General features: G+C 37.5%; 1 protein-coding gene across 8 annotated transcripts in view; it reads right to left on the reverse strand.

Annotated features, from left to right (window-relative positions):
• IMMP2L (inner mitochondrial membrane peptidase subunit 2) overlaps nucleotides 1–25,879 on the reverse strand; it is a 969,308-nt gene that overhangs the window by 886,484 nt on the left and 56,945 nt on the right. For all 8 annotated transcript variants that reach the window (XM_079932145.1, XM_079932149.1, XM_079932144.1 and 5 more), the window contains one exon: nucleotides 24,492–24,628. In XM_079932145.1, the coding sequence (XP_079788271.1) occupies nucleotides 24,492–24,628 (137 nt within the window). The remainder of the gene's footprint in view (nucleotides 1–24,491; nucleotides 24,629–25,879) is intronic.

Consider the following 25,879-nt stretch of genomic DNA (forward strand, 5'->3'; position numbering starts at 1 on the left):
AATTTTATTACCTCATAATATGCATCAGCTCCAAGTATGGATGAGGGTACAACTTGAACGCAGCTCATCTTGAATCAGAAGTTTACGAAGCAAAAAGAAAAAACTGTCTGTCCCCCAAATATCCAACATACAATGGAAAGACAGGGGACAGGATAACTACAATAGATTTTAAAAGGGAATAGGAGAAACACAGAAGTCATTTATCCGTACAGGTCTAAAATCCAGCAGCAGATGTTGTCAGAGCCTCCTAACACAGGGACAGGAATATTCTTTTAATTAGGGCCCATTTCTGTTATCTGGAATGGTTTCCTAATCTATTCTTCTCCATGGCTCTTTGCTCTGCCGTCTGGGCTTTGGGGTTCTTTTTAAACAGAAATGCTCCTATTCATAGTAAATTGAGGCCAAGAGGCCTCTTTTTTAAACTGACCATCCCTTTTAGTATAAGCCAATTCTAATCTCTTAAAATTTTGTAGACTTCCTATGCATCTAACTGAGGTTCATTCTATTCCCCCTAAAACTATATCCATAAATCTTTCAAACTAGATCTTGCTCTAATTTGGAAGTGTTAGGTTGTTAGGGCACAAAACCCTTAAGATTCTTATCATCTTATCATCTCTTTCATCTAGACAAAAGGATCTACCTTAAATCTTCCTAAGATCTTAATAAAGAGTACTTGATATTTACTCCAGGCCACTTTTTACTTTTGCCTACCAGAGACTACTAAAGAAACGGTTTTATTTTCCAATACAGAAATTCCTGGACACCCTGTATTTCCTCTAATTTCTGCTTTAAGTTCATTTCTCTCTTCCCATACCTTATACAAAGCTATCAGAAGCCAGCTGACAATTTCAACATTCTGCCTGGATCCTTAAGCCAGACCCGCAAATTCAGTACATACATCTTCTGTATTCTAAATTCCTGTAAGTGACAGTTTTTAAAATTGTTTCAGAACCATAAAAATGCATCATCATCATTCCAATCTCCAATAACAGTTTCCTCACCACCTCTCCAAATTCCATTAACAGTTGTTTGTCATTTTTCCAGCCTCTGCCAACAATCCCTTTACCGTTTTTCTAGACCTCAACTGCAACCCAGTCCCAAAACCAATGCAACATATTTTAGGATTTTGTTATGGCATCACCTCACTAATAATACCAATTTTAGTTTCAGTCACCTATTGCTGCACGACAAACCATTCCAAAACTGTGCCTTAAAAGAATAACCATTTATTTGATCATGATGCTGCAATTTGGGCTCCACTCAGTGGGGGCAAATCCTCTGCTGCTTTCTCCTGTGGTCACTCATGTGGTTGTAACCATATGGGGCTCAAATGGGGCTGGAAGTCCTAGATGGCCCTAGTCATATGTCAGGTATTTACCTGGGGATTGTTGGCCAGAATGTCTCATTTGTCCTTCAATGTGCCCTCTAGCAGGACAGCCTGAGTTTCTTGCATGTTCCCAGTTCACAAGTGCTCACCATGTTTCCACTTGAATAACATCTGCTGATGCCCCATGGTTAAAGCAAGTCACATGGCCAGAGTCAATGTGGGGGGAACTATACAAATCAATGAGGGACTTATGATTCATTGAGAAGCTATTACTGTAAAAATCTACAAGTCTCCCACCCTAAGTGAATGTGCCATTCTCTCAGCTGACACTCTGTGCTTCCTATCGGTCATTTTAAAAACTACAGAAATAAAAGATGGTTTATATTGTAAAAAAGAAAGAGAGGAAGGAAGGAAGGAAGGAAGGAAGGAAAGGAGGGAGGGAGGAAGAAAATTAGCTGGTAAAACAAGTAAACTAAATAAAGCAAAAAAAATTAACATTCTTAAAATATCTTAAAAAATTAAAAAACATTCTTAAAGCTACAAAGTGCAGAACACACATTTTAAAGTTTTAATAAAGTAGAAAGATAATATAAAAGTAAAATTAGGAAGAGGAAATAAAAACAAAGTTTATAAACTAGTAAGAAAATCTACAATGAAAATAATATAAATTGATAAAACAACTGGTATTGTTTTATTGAGATTGAGATTCTAATTGAGATTAGAAACAAGAAAATAAGCTAAAAGTAGCACAGATATATGGTAAATAATTCAATAGACAAAAGGATGGGGAATAAAAAACATATTTTTAAAAAATACTAAGAGTTAGAATTCAAAAGCTTAACAAACCAAGGCAATCAGGATTTTTCAAGCAAAAGTTGTTCGCATTTTGGCAAATCCCCCAACAATCTGTCATACCCAAGAGCTGGGGCTCTCTGTAAAAAACCAGTTCTCAAACTTGAGCATTTACAGGCTTGTCACAATGCAGATTCCAAGATCCTAGCAGTGATTCTAATTTCATAGATCTGAAATAGGGCTCGGGTACACAGGTAGTGTTAATAAAAAAGGCCCAAGAACCACACTAACTGCAAAAGGGCTTTCTCAGACCATGCGCCTCCTTATCCTTTGTGTTGCATTTACTGCTTGAAGCCGTTGTGACAAGTGCACATTTAAAATTTCAGAATCAAGAGCTAACATGCTCCACTCCCTTAGTTATAGCTCAATTTGAGCAGCTTCACCCTTTCAATCCTCCCTCCAGCAATAAAGCAGCATTTTTCATATTACAGGTCATGACCAGTGAGTGAGTCGTAGAATCAATTTAATGGGTTGTGACCAGAATAGAAAATATCAGAGGGCATTGCACATAATGATGGTAATTACAGTTTAAGCACTGTTACATGAAACTTTTGTTTCAGTCGTGTGTCTGTGTGTACAGTGAAAACCTATAATATGAGTCATGGGCAAAAAGGTTTGAAAATTTCTGCTATAAAGAATATGATGGATTCATCAGGGAGCTAAAAAGTTTTTCAGGTGCAAAGTGCAGAAACACCCTCAAATTTAAAGGAAAAAAATTTTAATGATGATAATTTCATTTTATCATATTGCTATAGGGTTTAATTATTCAGGCACTTTAATGCTTCAAAGAACAAATTTAATATGCAGTTATTCACCATCCCCTTGAACAGGTAGGTGAGAGAAATATGGTCCCTTTCTTTTAGAAGCTTACAAAGTAATTAGTATTAACCCATAGTTAAGATGACTAGATGACAATAAAAAAGAATTTATAATGATAAGTTAAATTTACAGGCCTGTAGGATTTCAAATAAGTGAATGATGGAATTAGGGAAAGTTGTGTAAAGAAGATAGGACTTGAGTTTACCCTTAAAGGAAGTGTAAGATAAAGAAAAAAAAGACAGGAAAAGGTACAGTATTAAGTCTTGTTGTATAGTCAAACTAGGCTAACTGCCTATAAAAAGAATCTCCAAAGCTCAGTCTATAATACAATAGTGAGTGGATTTACTACACGCACTATTGGGTGTAGTACAATACACCCAGTACTACACCCAGTCATTGGGAAACCCAGGTTCTTTCTGTCTTGTAGATCCACCATCTCCTGTGGCCTCCAAGTCCTCAACTGGATCCTCTGCATTCAGCCAGCAGACAGAAGAGAGAGCATGGATTACAAAGAAGGCTTTTATGGGTCAGGCCTGGAAATGGCACCTCATTTTTATGGTCTTTTTTCACTGGCCAGAACTCAGTCACATTGGACTACTAGGAAAGGAAAAAATACAGCCTAGGACCAAAATGGTGTACCTCCATTCATCACTAGCTCTCTCTCACAACTAAAACATCCCAGAAGTAATTAACAAACACAGGAAGACTCTGAAAGATGTAAAGAAGATATACTGGAGGCTAGGGACCTTAGGACTTGAGGAGTGACACGGTGGTGAGTTCCCTGGGTTTTCCTTTTGCTTCCCGTGCATCCTAGATGAGGTGCTGGAGAAGCCTGCAACCAGGAACCACCAATAGTCAGGACAAAAAAGCCTGAAGAAGAGCCTATTTTTTACCCAAAAGACTGGAAAAGGATGGCCAAGTGCAACAAAGAAAACCATTTTTTATAATACCTGTGCTAATCCAGCCAAACACCAAAGGAAAAACTGGCCCAACACCGTCGTGTCAGTGGGCTGAGCAGGGACCTAGACTTCCAGCCTCACCCAGCAGCAGTGAGACTGGGCAGGGTCCCTTCACTTCCCCTGACTCAGCAACAAAGAGGTAGAATGAGAGTGCAGGCAGTGCTAATCAGCACACTTTCTCCTACCCCAGTGTTAGTTTGGCAATTTCTTTAAAAATTAAACATAAATGTACCATACAACTTAGCAATTCCACTCCTAGGTATCTGCCCAAGAGAAATGAAAACATGTTTATACAGAACCTGTACACAAATGTCCACAGCAGCATTATTCACAATAATGAAACTGTAGAAACAACCTAAATGTTCATCGACTGGTGAAAAGATAAACAAAATGTGATATATCCATACAATGGAATACTATTCAGCAATAAAATTATACCAACTATTGATATATGGTACAACATAGATAAACCTCAAAACACATTATGGTAAGTAAAAGAAGCCGGACAAAAAGACCACATATAGTTTGGTTCTATTCACAGGAAATGTCCAGAAAAGGCAAATCTATAAAGCAGATCAGTGGCTGCCTAAGGCAAGGTGGAAGCAAGAATTAACTTCAAACAGGCATGAGGGATCTTGGAAACTTTCTAAAAGGTGATGACTGTACAGTGCTACAAATTCAATAAAAATCATTAAGTCACTCAGAATGGGTATAAACCTGTTTTTTAAAAACTAGATGGAATAAAATAATGAACTACCATGTTATCCATCATCTAGATTCAACATTATGAACTCATGGCCAATCTTGTTTCATCTGTAACCCCACTCCACTTTTCCTCCTCTAATATTAAAATAAATTTCAGCTATTTTATATATATATATGTATAGGTATGTATGTATATTTCATTGCAAATTTTATTAGATTCATAGTATAGAAGATAAGGATTTTTAACCTAATCACAATACCATTTTTACGTCTTAAAAAATATATTAAAGCACACTTTGCTTGACCATTTTAAATAATATTTTGTTGCTTGCTCATATTTTCAGTTTCCTTTTTTTTTTTTGTGGTACGTGGGCCTCTCACTGTTGTGGCCTCTCCCGTTGTGGAGCACAGGCTCTGGACACGCAGGCTCAGCGGCCATGGCTCACAGACCCAGCCGCTCTGCGGCATGTGGGATCTTCCCGGAGCGGGGCACGAACCCGTGTCCCCTGCATCCGCAGGCGGACTCTCAACCACTGCGCCACCAGAGAAGCCCTCAGTTTCCTTTTTTACTTCTTTAAACAAACTACATTTAACAGCTGATAGTTCTAATATCTAAAGTCTTTAAGGTCTGATTCTACCAAGGGCTGTTACTGACTCTTGTTTAAAGCACTCACTTCCTTGTATGATATTTTTTACTGTGATATCATGTTCATCAAACTTTGCATGTGCCCAGGAGGACTGCTGATACCTTCTGCCAGGTGCCTGAGGCTTCCCTAAACCCCTGTCCACTATAAATTACTATCTCTGTTTAGGGTTTTTCAGTTACAGTGAAAGAGAATTCAAATCTCAATTCCACATTAGGGCTTTTACTCTGTACTCAGAGACTTGACCATTTTTCTCTCATAACAGATTCTGGTTTTAGTTTATCAGTTCCCCAAAGATGTGTCTCTTCCATGATCCTGAATTTATTCAGAATTTCTGTCCCAACTCTCTACCTGATCCCCATGTGGCCATTAAAACCAAAACTCTAAGTTACCAGGAAACGACAAATGTCCAGAAGACAGCTGATTATTTTAATGTGTACTTACTACTCTAGAATGTATTCCCCCTTATGTGTGGTCTCTGGTCATTTCCCTTACCTTCCTGCAAGGTCACTATGCATTTTTAAAGATTTTTAATATTTTTACTTTTTAATGAGTTCTGCATGGGAAATATTTTCAAGATGTCTATTCTGCTGTCTTTCCAGAAACTGAATTCTAATTCCTTCTTAGAAAATCTATAATCTTCAGTTTAACATAGGGTGTCTTCCATCAACCTGAGTTTCAAACTTTAAAATCTTTCATCTCCCACTTATAACATAAGCTTGACTGAGCTCTGCCCACCAGAGCTACAACCAGCTCTACCCACCACCAGTCCCTCCCATCAGGAAACTTGCACAAGCCTCAGAGATAGCCTCATCCACCAGAGGGCAGACAGCAGAAGGAAGAAGAACTACAATCCTGCAGCCTGTAGAACAAAAACCACATTCACAGAAAGACAAGATGAAAGGCAGAGGGCTATATACCACATGAAGGAACAAGATAAAACCCCAGAAAAACAACTAAATGAAGTGGAAATAGGCAACTCTCCAGAAAAAGAATTCAGAATAATGGTAGTGAAGATGATCCAGGACCTCGGATAAAGTATAGAGGCAAAGATCGAGAAGATGCAAGAAATGTTTAACAAAGACTTAGAAGAATTAAAGAAAAAACAAACAGAGATGAACAATACAATAACTGAAATGAAAAATACACTAGAAGGAATTAATACCAGAATAACTGAGGCAGAAGAATGGATAAGTGACGTGGCAGACAGAATGGTGGAATTCATGGCAATGGAACAGAATAAAGAAAAAAGGAATGAAAAGAAATGCAGACAGCATAAGAGACCTCTGGGACAACATTACACGCAACAACATTCGCATAATAGGGGTCCCAGAAGGAGAAGAGAGACAGAAAGGACCATAGAAAATATTTGAAGATATTATAGTCTCTTCCCTAACATGTGAAAGGAAGTAGCCACCCAAGTCCAGGAAGCACAAAGAGTCCCATACAGGATAAACCCAAGGAGAAACATACCAAGACACACAGTAATCAAACTGGCAAAAATTAAGGACAAAGAAAAATTATTGAGAGCAGGAAGGAAAAAACGACAAATAACATACAAGGGAATTCCCATAAGGTTAACAGCTGACTTCTCAGTAGAAACTCTACAAGCCAGAAGGACTGGCATGATATACTTAAAGTGATGAAAGGGAAAAACCTACAACCAAGATCACTCTACCCGGCAAGGATCTCACTCAGATTCGATGGAGAAATCAAAAGCTTTACAGGCAAGCAAAAGCTAAGACAACTCAGCATCACCAAACCAGCTCTACAACAAATGCTAAAGGAACTTCTCCAAGGGGGAAACACAAGGGAAGAAAACGACATACAAAAACAAACCCAAAACAATTAAGAAAATGGCAGTAGAAACATACATATCGATAATTACCTTAAACGTGAAGGGATTAAATGCTCCAACAAAAAGACACAGGCTTGCTGAATGGATACAAAAACAAGACCCATATATATGCTGTCTACAAGAGACCCACTTCAGATCTAGGGACACATACAGACAGAAAGTGAAGGGATGGAAAAAGATATTCCATGCAAATTAAAATCAAAAGAAAGCTGGAGTAGCAATACTCGTATCAGATAACAGAGACGTAAAAATAAAGAACGTTACAAGAGACAAGGAAGGACACTACATAATGATCAAGGGATCAACCCAAGAAGAAGATATAACAATTATAAACATATATGCACCCAACATAGGAGCACCTCAATATTAAGGCAACTGCTAACAGCTATAAAAGAGGAAATCGACAGTAACACAATAATAGTGGGGGACTTTTAACACCTCACTTACACCAATAAACAGATCAAACAAACAGAAAATTAATACGGAAACACAAGCTTTAAGTAACACAATAGACCAGAGAGATTTAATTGATATTTATAGGATATTCCACCAAAAACAGCAGATTAAATTTTCTTCTCAAGTTCGCACAGAACCTTGTCCAGGATAGATCACATCTTGGGTTACAAATCAAGCCTCAGTAAATTTAAGAAAACTGAAATCATATCAAGCATCTTTTCAGAACACAATGCTATGAGATTAGAAATCAATTACAGGGAAAAAAACATAAAAAACACAAACACATGGAGGCTAAACAATATGTTACTAAATAACCAAGAGATCACTAAAAAATAAAAGAGGAAATCAAAAAAATACCTAGAGACAAATGACAATGAAAAAACAACGATCCAAAACCTATGGGATGCAGCTAAAGCAGTTCTAAGAGAGAAGTTTATAGCAATACAAGGCTACCTCAAGAAACAAGAAAAATCTCAAATAAACAATCTTACACCTAAAGGAACTAGAGAAAGAAGAAGAAACAAAACCCAAAGTTAGCAGAAGGAAATAAAGCATAAAGATCTGAGCAAAAATAAATGAAATAGAAACAAAGAAAACAGTAGCAAAGATCCATAAAACTAAAAGCTTGTTCTTTAAGAAGATAAACAAAATTGATAAACCATTAGCCAGACTCATCAAGAAAAAGAGGGAGAGGACTCAAATCAATAAAATCAGAAATGAAAAAAGAGAAGTTACAACAGACACCACAGAAATAAAAAGCAGCCTAAGACACTACTACAATCAACTCTATGCCAATAAAATGGACAACCTCGAAGAAATGGACAAATTCTTAGAAAGGTATAACCTTCCAAGACTGAACCAAAAAGAAATAGAAAATATAAACAGACCAATCACAAGTAATGAAATTGAAACTGTAATTAAAATTCTTGCAACAGGGCTTCCCTGCTGGTGCAGTGGTTGAGAGTCTGCCTGCCGATGCAGGGGACACGGGTTCGTGCCCCAGTCTGGGAAGATCCCACATGCTGCAGAGTGGCTAGGCCCATGAGCCGTGGTCGCTGAGCCTGCGCATCTGGAGCCTGTGCTCCGCAACGGGACAGGCCACAACAGTGAAAGGCCCGCGTACCACAAAAAAAAAAAAAAATCTTGCAACAAACAAAAGTCCAGGACCAGATGGCTCCACAGGTGAATTCTATCAAACATTTAGAGAAGAGCTAATCCCATCCTTCTCAAAGTCTTCCAGAAAACTGCAGAGGAAAGAGCACTCCCAAACTCATTCTATGAGGCCACCATCACCCTGATACCAAAACCAGAAAACCATACTACAGAAAAAGAAAATTACAGACCAATATCACTAATGATCTGTAATTTTCTGCAAATATTATATGTGATATAATATCACTTCAAAAATCCTCAACAAAAAACTAGCAAACAGAATCCAACAACATATTAAAAGGATCATACACCATGATCAAGTGGGATTTATCCCTGGGATGCAAGGACTCTTCAATATATACAAATCAATCCATGTGATACACCATATTAACAAATTGAAGAATAAAAACCGTATGATCATCTCAATAGATGCAGAAAAGGTTTTTGACAAAATTCAACACCCATTTATGATAAAAACTCTCCAGAAAGTGGGCATAGAGAAAACCTACCTCCACATAATAAAGGTCTTATACGACAAACCCACAGGAAACATCATTCTCAATGGTGAAAATCTGAAAGCATTTCCTCTAAGATCAGGAAAAAGACAAGGATGTCCACTCTCACCACTATTATTCAACATACTGTTGGAAGTCCTAGCCACAGCAATCAGAGAAGAAAAAGAAATAAAAGGAATACAAGTTGGAAAAGAAGAAGTAAAACTGTCACTGTTTGCAGATGACATTATACTACACATAGAGAATCCTAAAAATGCCACCAGAAAACTACTAGAGCTAATCAATGAATTGGTAAACTTGCAGGATACAAAATTAATGCACAGAAATCTCTTCCATTCCTATATGCTAATGATGAAAAATCTGAAAGAGAAATTAAGGAAACACTCCCATTTACCACTGTAACATAAAGAATAAAATATCTAGGAATAAACCTACCTAGGGAGACAAAAGATCTATACACAGAAAACTATAAGACATTGATGAAAGAAATTAAAGATGATACCAACAGATGGAGAGATATACCATGTTCTTGGATTGGAAGAATCAATATTGTGAAAATGACTATATTACCCAAAGCAATCTACAGATTCAATGCAATTCCTATCAAATTACCAGTGGCATTTTTTACAGAACTAGAACAAAAAAATCTTAAAATTTGTATGGAGACACAAAAGACCCTGAATAGCCAACGCAGTCTTGAGGGAAAAAAGCAGAGTTGGAGGAATCAGGCTCCCTGACTTCAGACTATACTACAAAGCTACAGCCATCAAGACAATATGGTACTGGCACAAAAACAGAAATATAGATCAATGGAACAAGATAGAAAGCCCAAAGATAAACCCATGCACCTATGGTCAACTAGTCTATGATAAAGGAGGCAAGGATATACAATGGAGAAAAGACAGACTCTTCAATAAGTGGTGTTGGGAAAACAGGACAGCTGCATGTAAAAGAATGAAATTAGAACACTCCCTAACTTCATACACAAAAATAAACTCAAAATGGATTAGAGACCTAAATGTAAGACCAGGCACTATAAAACTCTTAGAGGAAAACACAGGACGAACACTGACATAAATCACAAGATCATTTTTGATCCACCTCCTAGAGTAATGGAAATAAAAACAAAAATTAACAAATGGGACCTAATGAAACTTCAAAGCTTTTGCAGAGCAAAGGAAACTATAAACAAAATGAAAAGACAACCCTCAGAATGGGAGAAAATATTTGCAAATGAATCAATGGACAAAGGATTAATCTTCAAAATATATAAACAGCTCATGCAGCTCCATATTAAAGAAACCAACACCCCAATCCAAAGATGGGCAGAAGACCTAAATAGACATTTCTCCAAAGAAGACATAGAGATGGCCAAGAAGCACATGAAAAGCTGCTCAACATCACTAATTATTAGAGAAATGTACATCAAAACTACAATGAGATATCACTTCACACCAGTTAGAATGAGCATCATCAGAAAATCTACAAACAACAAATGCTGGAGAGGGTGTGGAGAAAAGGGAACCCTCTTGCCCTGTTGGTGGGACTGTAAATTGATACAGCCACTATGGAGAACAGTATGGAAGTTCCTTAAAAAACTAAAAATAGAACTACCATACGACCCAGCAATCCCACTACTGGGCATATACCCTGAGAAAACCATAATTCAAAAAGACACATGCACCCCAATATTCATTGCAGCACTATTTACAATAGCCAGGTCATGGAAGCAACCTAAATGCCCATCAACAGATGGTACATATATACAATGGAATATTACTCAGCCATAAAAAGGAACGAAATTGGGTCATTTGTAGAGATGTGGATGGATCTAGAGACTGTCATACAGAGTGAAGTAAGTCAGAAAGACAAAACAAATATATATTAATGCATATATGTGCAACCTAGAAAAATGGTACAGTAGAACTCGTTTGCAGGGCAGAAATTGAGACAAAGATGTAGAGAACAAAAGTATGGACACCAAGGGGGGAAGCAGGGGTAGTGGTGGTGGTGGGATGAATTGGGTGATTGCGATTGACATGTATACACTGTTGTGTATAAAATGGATGAGTAATAAGAACCTGCTCTATAAAAAAATAAATAAAATAAAATTCAAAAAAAATAACATAAGCTTAATTTTTATCTTCGTTTAAATGCCAAATGTACTGCGCTTCCCTCGTGGCGCAGTGGTTGAGAGTCCGCCTGCCGATGCAGGGGACACGGGTTCGTGCCCCAGTCCGGGAAGATCCCACATGCCACGGAGTGGCTGGGCCCGTGAGCCATGGCCGCTGAGCCTGCGCGTCTGGAGCCTGTGCTCCGCAACGGGAGAGGCCACAACAGTGACAGGCCCGCGTACCGCAAAAAAAAAAAAAAAAAAAAAAGCCAAATGTACTATGAAACCATCTCCAAATTAAATAACTTACTAATTACATCATTCAATAAACCAAAACAAAATGGAACGAAATATCTCTGTGAACAGGAATACTATCAGGAGGCATTATAGCACAGTGATAAAGCACAACTCTTATTGGTTATTATTTAGTAAAATGGAAAGCATTATCAGAGTTGGTTCAAATCACTTCTAAAACCTAATGGCTATGTAAGTTAATGTAAATCATATCAAATGTCTGGCCTCAGTTTTCTCAAATGTAAAGTTTAGAACCTGAATCAATATCTCTTAATGTATCAAAAATTCTAGGCATATGAATCTGAATAAAATGTTAAATTTAAATTTTTAATTAAAATTTTTTTAATTTAAAAATCTGTAAAAATCATTACTATACCAATCAGCAAGCATCATGAGTATACTCAGCAGAGCATACAGAAGTACTGTTAAAGGGGCATGATGCATACAGCCTACTCTCAACTGGTTCAATAACAACGTTTGTGGGTATATATACTCACACATACATATGTGTGAGTATATACACATAGAAACATAGATGCATATATTATATGTTATCTATTATATGTTATATATGGGGGGAGGAGAGGAAAGAAAGAGAAAGGAAGAGAATAAAATCAACCCGGCAAAATACTGAAAACTGGTGAATCTGAGTAGAGAATACATGGGAGTTATCTGTACTACTCTTAAAACTTTTCTGTAAATCTAAAATTACTTCAACGTTAAAAAAAGAGAGAGTGCTGTGAAGTCAGTGTTTAAACAACAGACCTAACCCTGGCTATATAGAACAGAAGCTCACTGTTATTCTATCATGGGACGTGAATGTCCCATGAAGGGACATTATAAAGTTATCACTCACTCACTGTTTCAGTATCACATATGTTTGTTGCTATAAATACAAACTGATCTATTTAAACTCTCTATTAATGACAGGTTGCAGAACTACATAAAAATGCATAACATCCTAAGGGGTAAAAACCTCAGGTGAGATTTTTGAGTGAAAAGTAATTTGGGAAGAAAGCACACGTGTAAGCTAATAAAGCCTTCCAACATTAACACCTGGCTTCCCTCAAAGTCAGCCTCAGCCAACCAAGGGGACTAAGAGCACAGAGCAGTCAGCATCACAGGAAATGTGTGCCCAGCGGTTCCCAGCATCTTAGAAGCGAAAATTCAGCAGGTAACATAAAACTCCCTAACTCCACCTTAAATTCTGGCATATAAATCACAGTACATCTCTTTTCTTGAGAGTCTATTTGTATCTAGCTTCTCAGAATGTCAAAATAATAGTTACAACCACTATAACCATTGTATATTAAGCCCACTATAGGTTTTAAATTTTTTTAATAAAATAAAATAATGTGACAGAAAGAGAGAAAGAGCATCAGCCTCTTTGCTTGCTTTTTCGATAGAACTTTTAATTTTAAACTCAGCAGGGAACAAGATAATGACTGCAAAGAGCCAGGTAGAAGTCGAAGAGGTTTATTACAAACCAGCTTCTTCAAGATCATTTGCAGGTAGCTGAAAGTCAAGGCAATTTTGAACCAATGAATGTGTGGTATTGATGAATAAAGACCTAAATGCTGATTAGACTCTATTTTCCCTCACATTCTCTAATTTTCTAATCTATTCTGCATAAATCCTTCCCTGAAGTCTGAGCTAGAGAGATAGTATTGTGTAATGTTTTCAAGTATTTTCCCTTCTGGCTATGCAAAATGGTAAAAGGAAAAGGGCATACTACCTAAAAATTGTGTGGCAACTGCAACAAAAACAGGACAATGTCACTTACAATTATTTCTTTCACTTATTTTTTTATGTCTTAAATCTTAATTTTACACGTAGAAGGCATACACCTTTTATAAGAACCAGTGACCCTGCTGCAGGCATTCTCACTCAAATAAAATCTAAAACTTTGGTGTGAGGTCATTAAACGTTTCCTAGGGTAACTTTTTACTCTAAAAGTCTCTATAAGCGATTGAACTCCTAATCTGAGTAATTTCATCTCACCAATATAAATTCCCTCTGTAGTTTCAACTGTATGCAATACCAGTTTTCGTTTCCTGAGTTAAATTAATGTTGAGTAACATGGCATTTCTTTAAAAAAAAAAAAAAAGTGCATCTACTTTCATGGTAACCTTTCAAGCAACCAGTAGAAGTGATTCATGTGCATGAGAAGGGAATAGGTCAGTATGAATAATCATTAACCAACAATATCTGCTAGTGTTCCTTGTGTGCAGAGCATTGCTAAAGTTACATCTCATCCAATAAAAGGGATATGCCTATATAACTTGATAAAAAATCAAATATTTCATAAACTGAATCCTATTTTCCACTGAATTATATCATTAACTTTATTTGCATTTATGACTTACCTTCAACTAGCTGTGACTCCCCATGTTTGATCACCTCTATCCTTCTAGTCAGATATCTAATGAATTTGTAAATTAATATTGGAAAACCTAACCTCAAAAAAGAACCACTGAGTATTGTTTAAAAAGTAAAGAATTATTTCTTATAAGAGGGAATCCTGAAAATGAGCTTGTCCTATTAAATCTCAAGCCAACAGAATTTTTTTAAAGACAAAAAGAGTTCTAATGCAAAATCTGTCACTCAAAGTGAATTTCGTGTTGTTATAACAGTATTTATTCAATAAACTCCAAAGGATTGGTATTATATGTCCTTTAAATAAAATTCTAACTTTCATTCTTGGATTTCCTTAAATAACATGTCTACAAGTTGCAGAGTGACCTTTTAAAAAAGCCACACTGAAGTGATGAACCAATTGGCCCTGGGCTATTTCCAACCTAACGGCATCTAAACTGGATCAATCCATTCCAGAATTCAGTGACTCAGAATTTCAATCTATTCCAATTTTGTCGGACTTGGACTACAAAGACTAGGGTCATTCTAGGTAGACTCAAAGGTAAATACAACTTTTTAGATTACCTCTGAAATCAATCATGTGTCTTTGGCATCTTAGTGGCTGTGGTAGATTTACTTACCTATTCACAATTCCTCCTTCCCTCCCCACCTTCGTCATGACTTCCCTGTGGGTGGAATATACTTCCAACTAATTGCTTTGGGGTTTGCCATGTGACTTGTTTTTACCAATGGAATGTGGACAGAAGGGTAGAAGTTCTGAACTGAGGCTTTAAGACATTCTGAGTGTTTCCACTCACCCGCCTGTGTCCTGCTATCACCCATAAGAAGAGCACGTCCCAAGCTGTCACTATTCCTTCAGCAGAGGCTCCAGTGAGAGACACAGGAAGCAGACTGATCCAAACCCTTAGTCTAGAGTGACTACAATCAATCTACAGACCCATGAGTAAGAAATAAAGACCTGTTAAGTAAACCACTGAAATCTTGGGGTTGTTTGTTGCCACAGTAACAAACAAACTTAATACAGTGTCCAACCATAAAAGGTATTATTTTTCTGGTACCACTCTGTCTCAAATTAAAATTTCCAAGTCCATTCTCTAAAATAGTATGCTAAACCAATCAAGTTTTTTCATTTCTGGATGTACCAGGCACTGACCAAACATTTGTCTGACAGCTTGATATCTTCTGTATTAAATCTCATCTGAAGATTTATCTGTCAACTAGGATTAGTAATTCTTGAACCTCCTCTGCTAAAGCAAGAGTACCTTGAAGACAGAATCTATAACTGATTCACCCACCCCTATAGCACCTAAAATAGTTTTGCACATACTAGCCATTTGATAAATGATTCCCTATTCCAACTCTCAGTTACCAGTGCTTCTTATTATTATTTTCCATATCTCAAAATGACCCCGAGTCACAAAATTACTCATATATTTGAAATGACAGAAATGACCAGATATGATCTTTCTACCTGAATACACAGGGGAACTAAAGTACTATGCAATGAATGATGCTCAAGACTGATAACCTATACCAGTAGGAATTCCCTCAAAATGGCACACAGATTCCTTTAATGAATACTGAGATTTAGAATGGATACCTGGATGATGAATCTCACGGTGCTACACACAAACATGTAGCAGAGATGGGTCAGCATTCGAGGGTACAATTCCAAGGGAGTTTCCAGAAAGGGGTCCGTGAGCCCCTTCACTGGAGCACTTTTCTGTCTTGAGTCTGTTCATCACTGGTCCTCTGTGCCACTCTGTCTCCTGCTCAGTGTCCCAGTTATCTAATTTTCTCCATCACCCAACTGATCTTTTATTTTCTTACCTCTTCTTCACATTTTTCTTCTTTCTTGCCTATTGCTTTTTCTGCCTTCCTTTCATAGTTTTAAGCATTGGTACAAGAAGACATCACCATGGATCCAGAATACTCCTTCTGTTCCACAACAAATCAACCAACTGCAATAACCTGGATATAATTTTCAGGCCTCAGAGTCAATAAAAGCAGATGTGCTCCTTGAAGGAAGCTCAGGGACTTCCGGAGAGCTCCACACACCCTGCCAGCTATTTAGTACTTGAATCATTAAAGAAATTTGAAGACAAGAATTTTTTCAAATTTTTTGCCAAAAATTCTGCTGAACCCCATGGTCTAAACATGTTCAGTTATCAAAGCTGTATAGTAGCAAAGATCTCTTCAACTATGCTGAATTAATTAATCACCATATTTCTTATTGCACTTTCAGCTCCTAAATAATTTTAAGTATGATTTAGTGATATCTAATGAAAGTGTAAACAAGTTATCTATTATACTTAAAAGTGGTCTGAAATTCCTAAAATATAGGTCAAACCATAATAAACATACATTTTTTTCCTTTCTTCCCAGAATATTCTTTCCCCTTTTTTTCCAAAAATAGCACCCCCTCTTCTTCTGGGAAGTGTCACCCTTACCTCACCATGAAAGCCCACAATGTGATTCAAATATACACTGTCATTTTCTCACTCCAACTAGCCACAGGCTAGGGGTGTGCACCTGTCCAAAGCTGGGCCAGTCATGGCACCCTAATCTTCTGGCCAAAGTTGATCTGTGTTTGTATGGGTAAGGGCATATGGCCCAAGATGAATCAATCACAATCCTTCCTCAAGATTTTTCAAAGTGAAATTAAGGCATAAGGAGAAGTCTCTCTCAGGCGGTGATGAAATTGGCATCTAAAGGCATGAGACCTGCCAGCTGCCATGTGCCCTGCATTGAGAAGAAAGCTGGTCTGAGAGAACTAAGCCAAGCTGCAGACAGAAGCAGACGTTGAAATAGAAAAGACTGAGCACCCTGGCAGCATTCAAATCCCTGGTTCCAGTTGTCTCTGACAATTGCCACACTCCTTCCTTTCTCCTAGGTACATCATAAGCCTTCCAATCAATTCCCCTGTAGATCTAAGTCAATTCAAGCTGTTTTTCTGTAATGAGTAGCCAAGGATATTCTACATAATCTACCAAACAAACTACAAGTTAACAAATTTGACTTATTGGGGGAAGTGGTTCAGGAATACTGTAAGAAACTCTAATGTATGTTCAACAAACTTACTATTTAGTTAACAGACGTGGCATTTAAGGATGACACTATTTAACATGTTCTTCACTGGGGATAAGCCTTCTCTTTTCATAAAATGGTTGGTTACTTGTGTTTTTTTCCTCTGAGCACAAGCCATGAACATAGATGTTCCGTGGGTATATACTGGGCTACAAACATGAAGACTGGGATACTATGATTGCCATATGATCCTCTGGAATGTCATGAGATCCCAGGTTAAGAGGTTTTGTGTTCTGGAAAAATCCATCTAAGGACAGCGAGGGTTGTGTAGCAAGATAGCACTAACTAAACTGGAGAATAATCATTATTCACATGATTATTTGTTACCAAAGGATAATACTTGTGGATGGGTTCAAAGGGATGAAAGGGACCAAAAAGGAATTTCGATGGCTATGGAGAAGGCAGTTTTAATCTCAAATGAAGCATCTGACTCAAAAGCTCAACAAAGAAAGTTTAGCTTTCCCTAAGAATTGGGTCTAAGATGAGGCTGCTAGGAATTCACAATTGAAGAAGTAGGAAATGTAAAATCCCATCTGTGTTCAAAGTATTAAACTGCATTTAGAAATAAAGCCATACACCTGTAAATCCCTCCTCCTATGCCTGCTGTACCCCATGCAATACAATATTTTTGCATTCAACGCAAGTGAACAGTTTGCTTGGGGCTGGTGACCCACCCTAGAGGGAACCTGAGAGACAGGGTTGAGCTTAGAATCCATTGCCCAAGAGAAGGCCCTAAATCACCCTCAAATGATGAAAGCAGAAATAAATATTCAGACAGCCCTGCTTTAGAACTTTAGCTTCACCCAAAGAGCACACACTCTAAGGATCTCATTGACCACCTGAACTCAGGAAGAGACCTGATTCTCAGTACAATAATTACGATCTTAAAAAAGCAAATTCAGCAGAAGCGGGACAAACAGGGAGATGGCAGCGAGATAAGGACCTGGCCTGCCAATTCCCACTCTGCAGATGAAGGGGCCACAGGCCAAGAAGTGCAGGTACCTCTAGATGCTGGAAAAATAAATGAGTCCCGAGGGGAACAGCCAGCTCCACTCACCACCAGTCCCTCCCATCAGGAAACTTGCACAAGCCTCATAGACAGCCTCATCCACCAGAGGGCAGACAGCAGAAGGAAGAACTACAATCCTGCAGCCTGTAGAACAAAAACCACATTCACAGAAAGACAGACAAGATGAAAAGGCAGAGGACTATGTACCAGATGAAGGAACAAGATAAAAACCCAGAAAAACAACTAAATGGAGATAGGCAATCATCCAGAAAAAGAATTCAGAATAATGATAGTGAAGATGATCCAGGACCTCGGAAAAAGAATGAAGGCAAAGATCGAGAAGATGCAAGAAATGTTTAACAAAGACTTAGAAGAATTAAAGAAAAAACAAACAGAGATGAACAATACAATAACTGAAATGAAAACTACACTAGAAGGAATCAATACCAGAATAACTGAGGCAGAAGAACAGATAAGTGACCTGGAAGAAACACTGGTGGAATTCACTGCTGCGGAACAGAATAAAGAAAAAGAATGAAAAGAAATGAAGACAGCCTAAGAGACCTCTGGGACAACATTAAATGCAACAACATTTGCATTATAGGGGTCCCAGAAGGAGAAGAGAGAGAGAAAGGACCCGAAAAAATATTTGAAGAGATTATAGTCAAAAACTTCCCTAACATGGGAAAGGAAATAGCCACCCAAGTCCAGAAAGTGCAGAGAGTCCCATACAGGATAAACCCAAGGAGAAACACGCCAAGACACACAGTAATCAAATTGGCAAAAATTAAAGACAAAGAAAAATTATTGAGAGCAGGAAGGAAAAAACGACAAATGACATACAAGGGAACTCCCATAAGGTTAACAGCTAATTTCTCAGCAGAAACTCTATAAGCCAGAGAGAGTAGCATGATATACTTAAAGTGATGAAAGGGGAGAAACTACAAGCAAGATCACTCTACCTGGCAAGGATCTCATTCAGATTCAATGGAGAAATCAAAAGCTTTACAGACAACCAAAAGCTAAGACAATTCAGCACCACCAAGCCAGCTATACAACAAATGCTAAAGGAACTTCTCTAAGTGGGAAACACAAGAGAAGAAAACGACATACACAAACAAACCCAAAACAATTAAGAAAATGGTAGTAGGAACATACATATCAATAATTACCTTAAACGTGAAGGGATTAAATGCTCCAACAAAAAGACACAGGCTTGATGAATGGATACAAAAACAAAACCCATATATATGATATCTACAAGGGACCCACTTCAGACGTAGGGACACATAAAAACTGAAAGTGAGGGGATGGAAAAAGATATTCCATGCAAATGGAAATCAACAGAAAGCTGGAGTAGCAATACTCATATCTGATAAAATAGACTTTAAAATAAAGAATGTTACAAGAGAAAAGGAAGGACACTACATAATGATCAAGGGATCAATCTAAGAAGATATAACAATTATAAAATATATGCACCCAACATAGGAGCACCTCAATATTAAGGCAACTGCTAACAGCTATAAAAGAGGAAATCGACAGTAACACAATAATAGTGGGGGACTTTAACACCTCACTTACACCAATAAACAGATCAACCAAAGAGAAAATTAATACGGAAACACAAGCTTTAAACGACACAACAGACCAGATAGATTTAATTGATATTTACAGGACATTCCATCCAAAAACAGCAGATTACACCTTCTTCTCAAGTGCGAACGGAACATTTTCCAGGATAGATCACATCTTGGGTCACAAATCAAGCATCAGTAAATTTAAGAAAACTGAAATCATATCAAGCATCTTTTCAGACCACAACACTATGAGATTAGAAATCAATTACAGGGAAAAAAACACAAACACATGGAGGCGAAACAATACGTCACTAAAAAACCAAGAGATCACTGAAGAAATCAAAGAGGAAATCAAAAAATGCCTAGAAACAATAGACAATGAAAACATGGCGAGCCAAAACCTATGGGATGGAGCTAAAGCAGTTCTAAGAGGGAAGTTTATAGCAATACAAGCCTACCTCAAGAAACAACAAAAATCTCATATAAACAATCTAACCTTACACCTAAAGGAACTAGAGAAAGAAGAACCAAAAAAAACCCAAAGTTAGCAGAAGGAAAGAAATCATAAAGATCAGAGTGGAAATAAATGAAATAGAAACAAAGAAAACAACAGCAGAGATCCATAAAACTAAAAGCTCGTTCTTTGAGAAGATAAACAAAATTGATAAACCATTAGCCAGACTCATCAAGAAAAAGAGGGAGAGGACTCAAATCAATAAAATTACAAAGGAAAAAGGAGAAGACACCTCAGACACCACAGAAATACAAAGCATCCTAAGAGACTACTACAAGCAACTCTATGCCAATAAAATGGACAACCTGGAAGAAATGGACAAATTCTTAGAAAGGTATAACCTTCCAAACTGAACCAGGAAGAAACAGAAAATATGAACTGACCAATCACAAGTAAAGAAATTGAAACTGTGATTAAAAATCTTCCAACAAACAAAAGCCCAGGACCAGATGGCTTCACAGGTGAATTCTATCAAACATTTAGAGATGAGCTAACACCCATCCTTCTCAAAGTCTTCCAAAGAACTGCAGAGGAAGGAACACTCCTAAACTCATTCTATGAGGTCACCATCACCCTGATACCAAAACCAGACAAAGACACTACAAGAAAAGAATATTACAGACCAATATCACTGATGAATATAGATGCAAAAATCCTCAGCAAAATACTAGCAAACAGAATCCAACAACACATTAAAAGGATCATACACCATGATCAAGTGGGATTTATCCCAGGGATGCAAGGATTCTTCAATATATGCCAATCAATCAGTGTGAAACACCATATTAACAAATTGAAGAATAAAATCCATATGATCATGTCAATAGATGCAGAAAAAGCTTCTGACAAAATTCTACACCCATTTATGATAAAAAATCTCCAGAAAGTGGGCACAGAGGGAACCTACATCCACATAATAAAGGCCATATACGACAAACCCACAGCAAACATCATTCTCAATGGTGAAAATCTGAAAGCATTTCCTCTAAGATCAGGAACAAGACAAGGATGTCCACTCTCTCCACTATTATTCAACATAGTGTTGGAAATCTTAGCCATGGCTATCAGAGCAGAAAAAGAAATAAAAGGAATACAAATTGGAAAAGAAGAAGTAAAACTGTTACTGTTTGCAGATGACATGATACTATACATAGAGAATCCTAAAAATGCCACCAGAAAACTACTAGAGCTAATCAATGAATTTAGTAAACTTGCAAGATACAAATTAATGCACAGAAATCTCTTGCATTCCTATACACTAATGATGAAAAATCTGAAAGAGAAATTAAGGAAACACGCCCATTTACCATTGCAACAAAAAGAATAAAATACCTAGGAATAAACCTACCTAGGGAGACAAAACACCTGTATGCAGAAAACTATAAGACACTGATGAAAGAAATTAAAGATGATACCAACAGATGGAGAGATATACCATGTTCTTGGATTGGAAGAATCAATATTGTGAAAATGACTATACTACCCAAAGCAATCTACAGATTCAGTGCAATTCCTATCAAATTACCAATGGCATTTTTACAGAACTAGAACAAAAAATCTTAAAATCTGTATGGAGACACAAAAGACCCTGAATAGCCAATGCAGTCTTGAGGGAAAAAAGCAGAGCTGGAGGAATCAGGCTCCCTGACTTCAGACTATACTACAAAGCTACAGTCATCAAGACAATATGGTACTGGCACAAAAACAGAAATATAGATCAATGGGACAAGATATAAAGCCCAGAGATAAACTCACGCACCTATGGTCAACTAATCTATGACAAAAGAGGCAAGGATATACAATGGAGAAAAGACAGTCTCTTCAATAAGTGGTGCTGGGAAAACTGGACAGCTACATGTAAAAGAATGAAATTAGAACACTCCCTAACAGCATAGACAAAAATAAACTCAAAATGGATTAGAGACCTAAATGTAAGACCGGACACTCTAAAACTCTAAGAGGAAAACATAGGAAGAACGCTCTTTGATAATAATCACAGCAGGATCTTTTTTGATCTACCTCCTAGAGTAATGGAAATAAAAACAAAAATAAACAAAGGGACCTCATGAAACTTCAAAGCTTTTGCACAGCAAAGGAAACCATAAACAAGATGAAAAGACAACCCTCAGAATGGGAGAAAATATTTGCAAACGAATCAAAGGACAAAGGATTAATCTCCAAAATATATAAACAGCTCTCTCTCTCTCTCTCTATATATATATATATATTTTTTTTTTTTTTTGCAGTACATGGGCCTCTCACTCTTGTGGCCTCTCCCGTTGCAGAGCACAGGCTCCGGAAGCACAGGCTCAGCAGCCATGGCTCATGGGCCCAGCCGCTTCGCGGCACATGGGATCTTCCCAGACTGGAGCACGAACCCGTGTCCCCTGCATCGCAGGCGGACTCCCAACCACTGCGTCACCAGGGAAGCCCGCAGCTCATTATTAAAAAAACAAACCAATCCAAAAATGGGCAGAAAACCTAAATAGACATTTCTCCAAAGAGGACATACAGATGGCCAAGAAGCACATGAAAAGCTGCTCAACATCACTAATTATTAGAGAAATGCAAATCAAAACTACAATGAGATATCACCTCACACCAGTTAGAATGGGCATCATCAGAAAATCTATAAACAACAAATGCTGGAGAGGGTGCGGAGTAAAGGGAAACCTCTTGCATTGTTGGTGGGATTGTAAATTGATACAGCCACTATGGAGAACAGTATGGAGGTTCCTTAAAAAACTAGAAATAGAACTACCATACGACCCAGCAATCCCACTACTGGGCATATACCTAGAGAAAACCATAATTCAAAAAGACACATGCACCCCAATATTCACTGCAGCACTATTTACAATAGCCAGGTCATGGAAGCAACCTAAATGTCCATCGACAGATGAATGGATAAAGAAAATATGGTACATATCTACAATCGAATATTACTCAGCCATAAAAAGGAATGAAATTGGGTCATTTGTAGAGATGTGGATGGATCTAGAGGCTGTTATACAGAGCGAAGTAAGTCGGCAACAGAAAAACAAATATTGTATATTAACACATATATGTGGAACCTAGAAAAATGGTACAGATGAACCGGTTTGTAGGGCAGAAATTGAGACACAGATGTAGAGAAGAAATGTATGGACACCAAGGGGGGAAAGTGGCAGGGGGTGGGGATGGTGGTGGGATGAACAGGGCGATTGGGATTGACATGTATACACTGATGTGTATAAAATTGATGACTAATAAGAACCTTCTGTATAAAAAAATAAATAAAATAAAATTCAAAAAATTTTTAAAAAAGCAAATTCATTCTAACTCCTCAGAGCTGATGTCTATGCCCTCACCCAGTTCTAAGACAAAAAGAAAAAAAGTAAGCTGTTTATTCTCTGTATAATTTTAAGCTTTTAGAAGCTTATACATTCATTTTATTTATGTTTTATACACATATTGAGCACAACGCATGAACTTAATACATGCTAATAACAGAAGAAAACAAATTATATTACAAAATGCAAATTCTTCTTAGTTGCATAAACTTACTTAAACAGCTAGGTTCCAGACATCAATTTTCGAATAATCGAGTTTTCTCTAAGTCACTCCAGAAGACTATTTGCATATAACTTTTGGAAATCTCCACTCCAAATTTCTTTCAATGTAAATAGCACTTAATGTTTTCAATCAGTAACAGGCTTAAAGAATACACTAGAATATCTGAGATCAGTGCTCTAGACTTTTCTACCTATCAGAAGTGTGTGTGTGTATGTGTATGTGTGTGTGTGTGTGTGTGTGTGTGTGTGTGTAACAATAGAGTAACTGAATTTGAGCCAAATCCATCTTGCAGCTGTACTAATAATTTGATCCTAAAAGGATATTTAAGTATGTATTCAAATATGGATAACTTAAAAATCTTAAAATCTCAAGCCACAGTCACAAAAAATGGTATCATGTAGTAAAATTTCTTTAGAATCTCCATTTACAATTCCAAAAAAAAAAAGCCACAGATACAGAGAACTATCTGATAGCTAATTTTATTCACCTCTGCTCTGATTTTAATATGACTACATTAAAAAACCTTGTAAAGAAATTTAGCAATGTTAAATTTCAGTTCAAGGCCTTTTTAAAACCTTTCAGTTCCAGCATAGAAATAATACACAGAAATATCATTTCTAATGCCTGAGAAACAGTGAAGCATGTGCTTTAAAGAACGAAGTCATATTAGTCTCACCTGCATTGATGCTCCTTCCACTCTTGCCACACAGGCAACCTGATCCAGGAAAGTCACCGCCACAGGCACCGCCACAAAGAAGCCTTTACAAAATGCCTTGAAGTATCTCTTCACCCAGCCTTGAGACAGTGCCATACCTAAAAGCACAAAGAAAACAAATATGAAATTAGCCTCAAAAAGGTGAAAAAGAAAAACATAAAAACAGCCCAAGAAAAATAAGAGTTAAGAAAAAGCAACCTCATCTCAATATGTTTCACACTCATCCCTATAACCATTGGAATAAATTTGACTTAAAATCCCAAAGGCAAATACATTAACTTAGGTTAACTCTTTTCAGTAGCTCAAGTAGCTTACTAATTTCAATAGAAAACTTCTCCTCACAAAGCAATGAGTTAGGAAAAAAATAAGCATTCCAAAAGTAAATCCTTTCCTGTTGCTGACTATGGTGGAGATGCTCCTTAAAGCCCTGATATCTGTTCTCTTCTGCAATAATAGAAGTTCTAGTGGGACACATGGCTGCCCAGCCTCCCTTGCAGCTAAGTGTGACCATGTGACTATGTATGATGAATGGCATATGAGCAGCAATTACATACTTCCACACTGTGCCCTTAAAAGAAGTATGCCCTCCACTTTCTGTTCCCATTTTGTGATACCTGTGATAAGGACGTGGTTGTAGGATCAGGAGTAGCCATCTCAAGTTAAAGATGGCAAAGCAACAAAAGAGAAGGGTCCTAGGTCCCCAGCACCATGCAGACACTGTCATTGCCCTGCATCGCTTACACTCGAGCTGTTAATTAAGAGGTAAATCATTTTCCATCATATTTAAGCCAATGCTATAGGGCCTATGTTATAGCAGCCAGACTGATCCTAACTAATACAACAATGAAATCTACGAAAAATCAAGAAAAAAAATCACTGCATATGAATTCAATACAGAAAATTATCAACCCTCACTTAGCCCTGTAACTTGATTAATTTTCAGATTTCAGATTGCCTAGCTAAGGCAATCCTTAAACTGCCTCAAGCAATGAAAAACAAAATAGTGAGAGATCAAAATATGCCACCCTAGAAGATCCAATGGACCCAAACTCAGTCCAACAGATGAAGAATCTTCCTGGCTGGAAAAGACAAATGACCAGTTCACCAGTTTCTCAAAACAATACTTATTCATACTGTGTAACAGACTATAATTTTTGTCTGTTTTATTTCTTGAACAGGACTAGATAGATACAGGGAGACCAGATTATTCTAGCAGTCCAGGGCAAGAGATGATGGTAGGATGGATTATGGTGGTGGTGGTGGTGGTGGAGAGGGACCAACATGGGCAAACTTATACCTATTTTGGAAGTTAAACTGACAGGATTGAAAATGGATGGGCAAAGGCTGGG

Source organism: Stenella coeruleoalba (assembly GCF_951394435.1).
Source record: "Stenella coeruleoalba genome assembly, chromosome: 9".
NCBI lineage: Eukaryota > Metazoa > Chordata > Mammalia > Artiodactyla > Delphinidae > Stenella > Stenella coeruleoalba.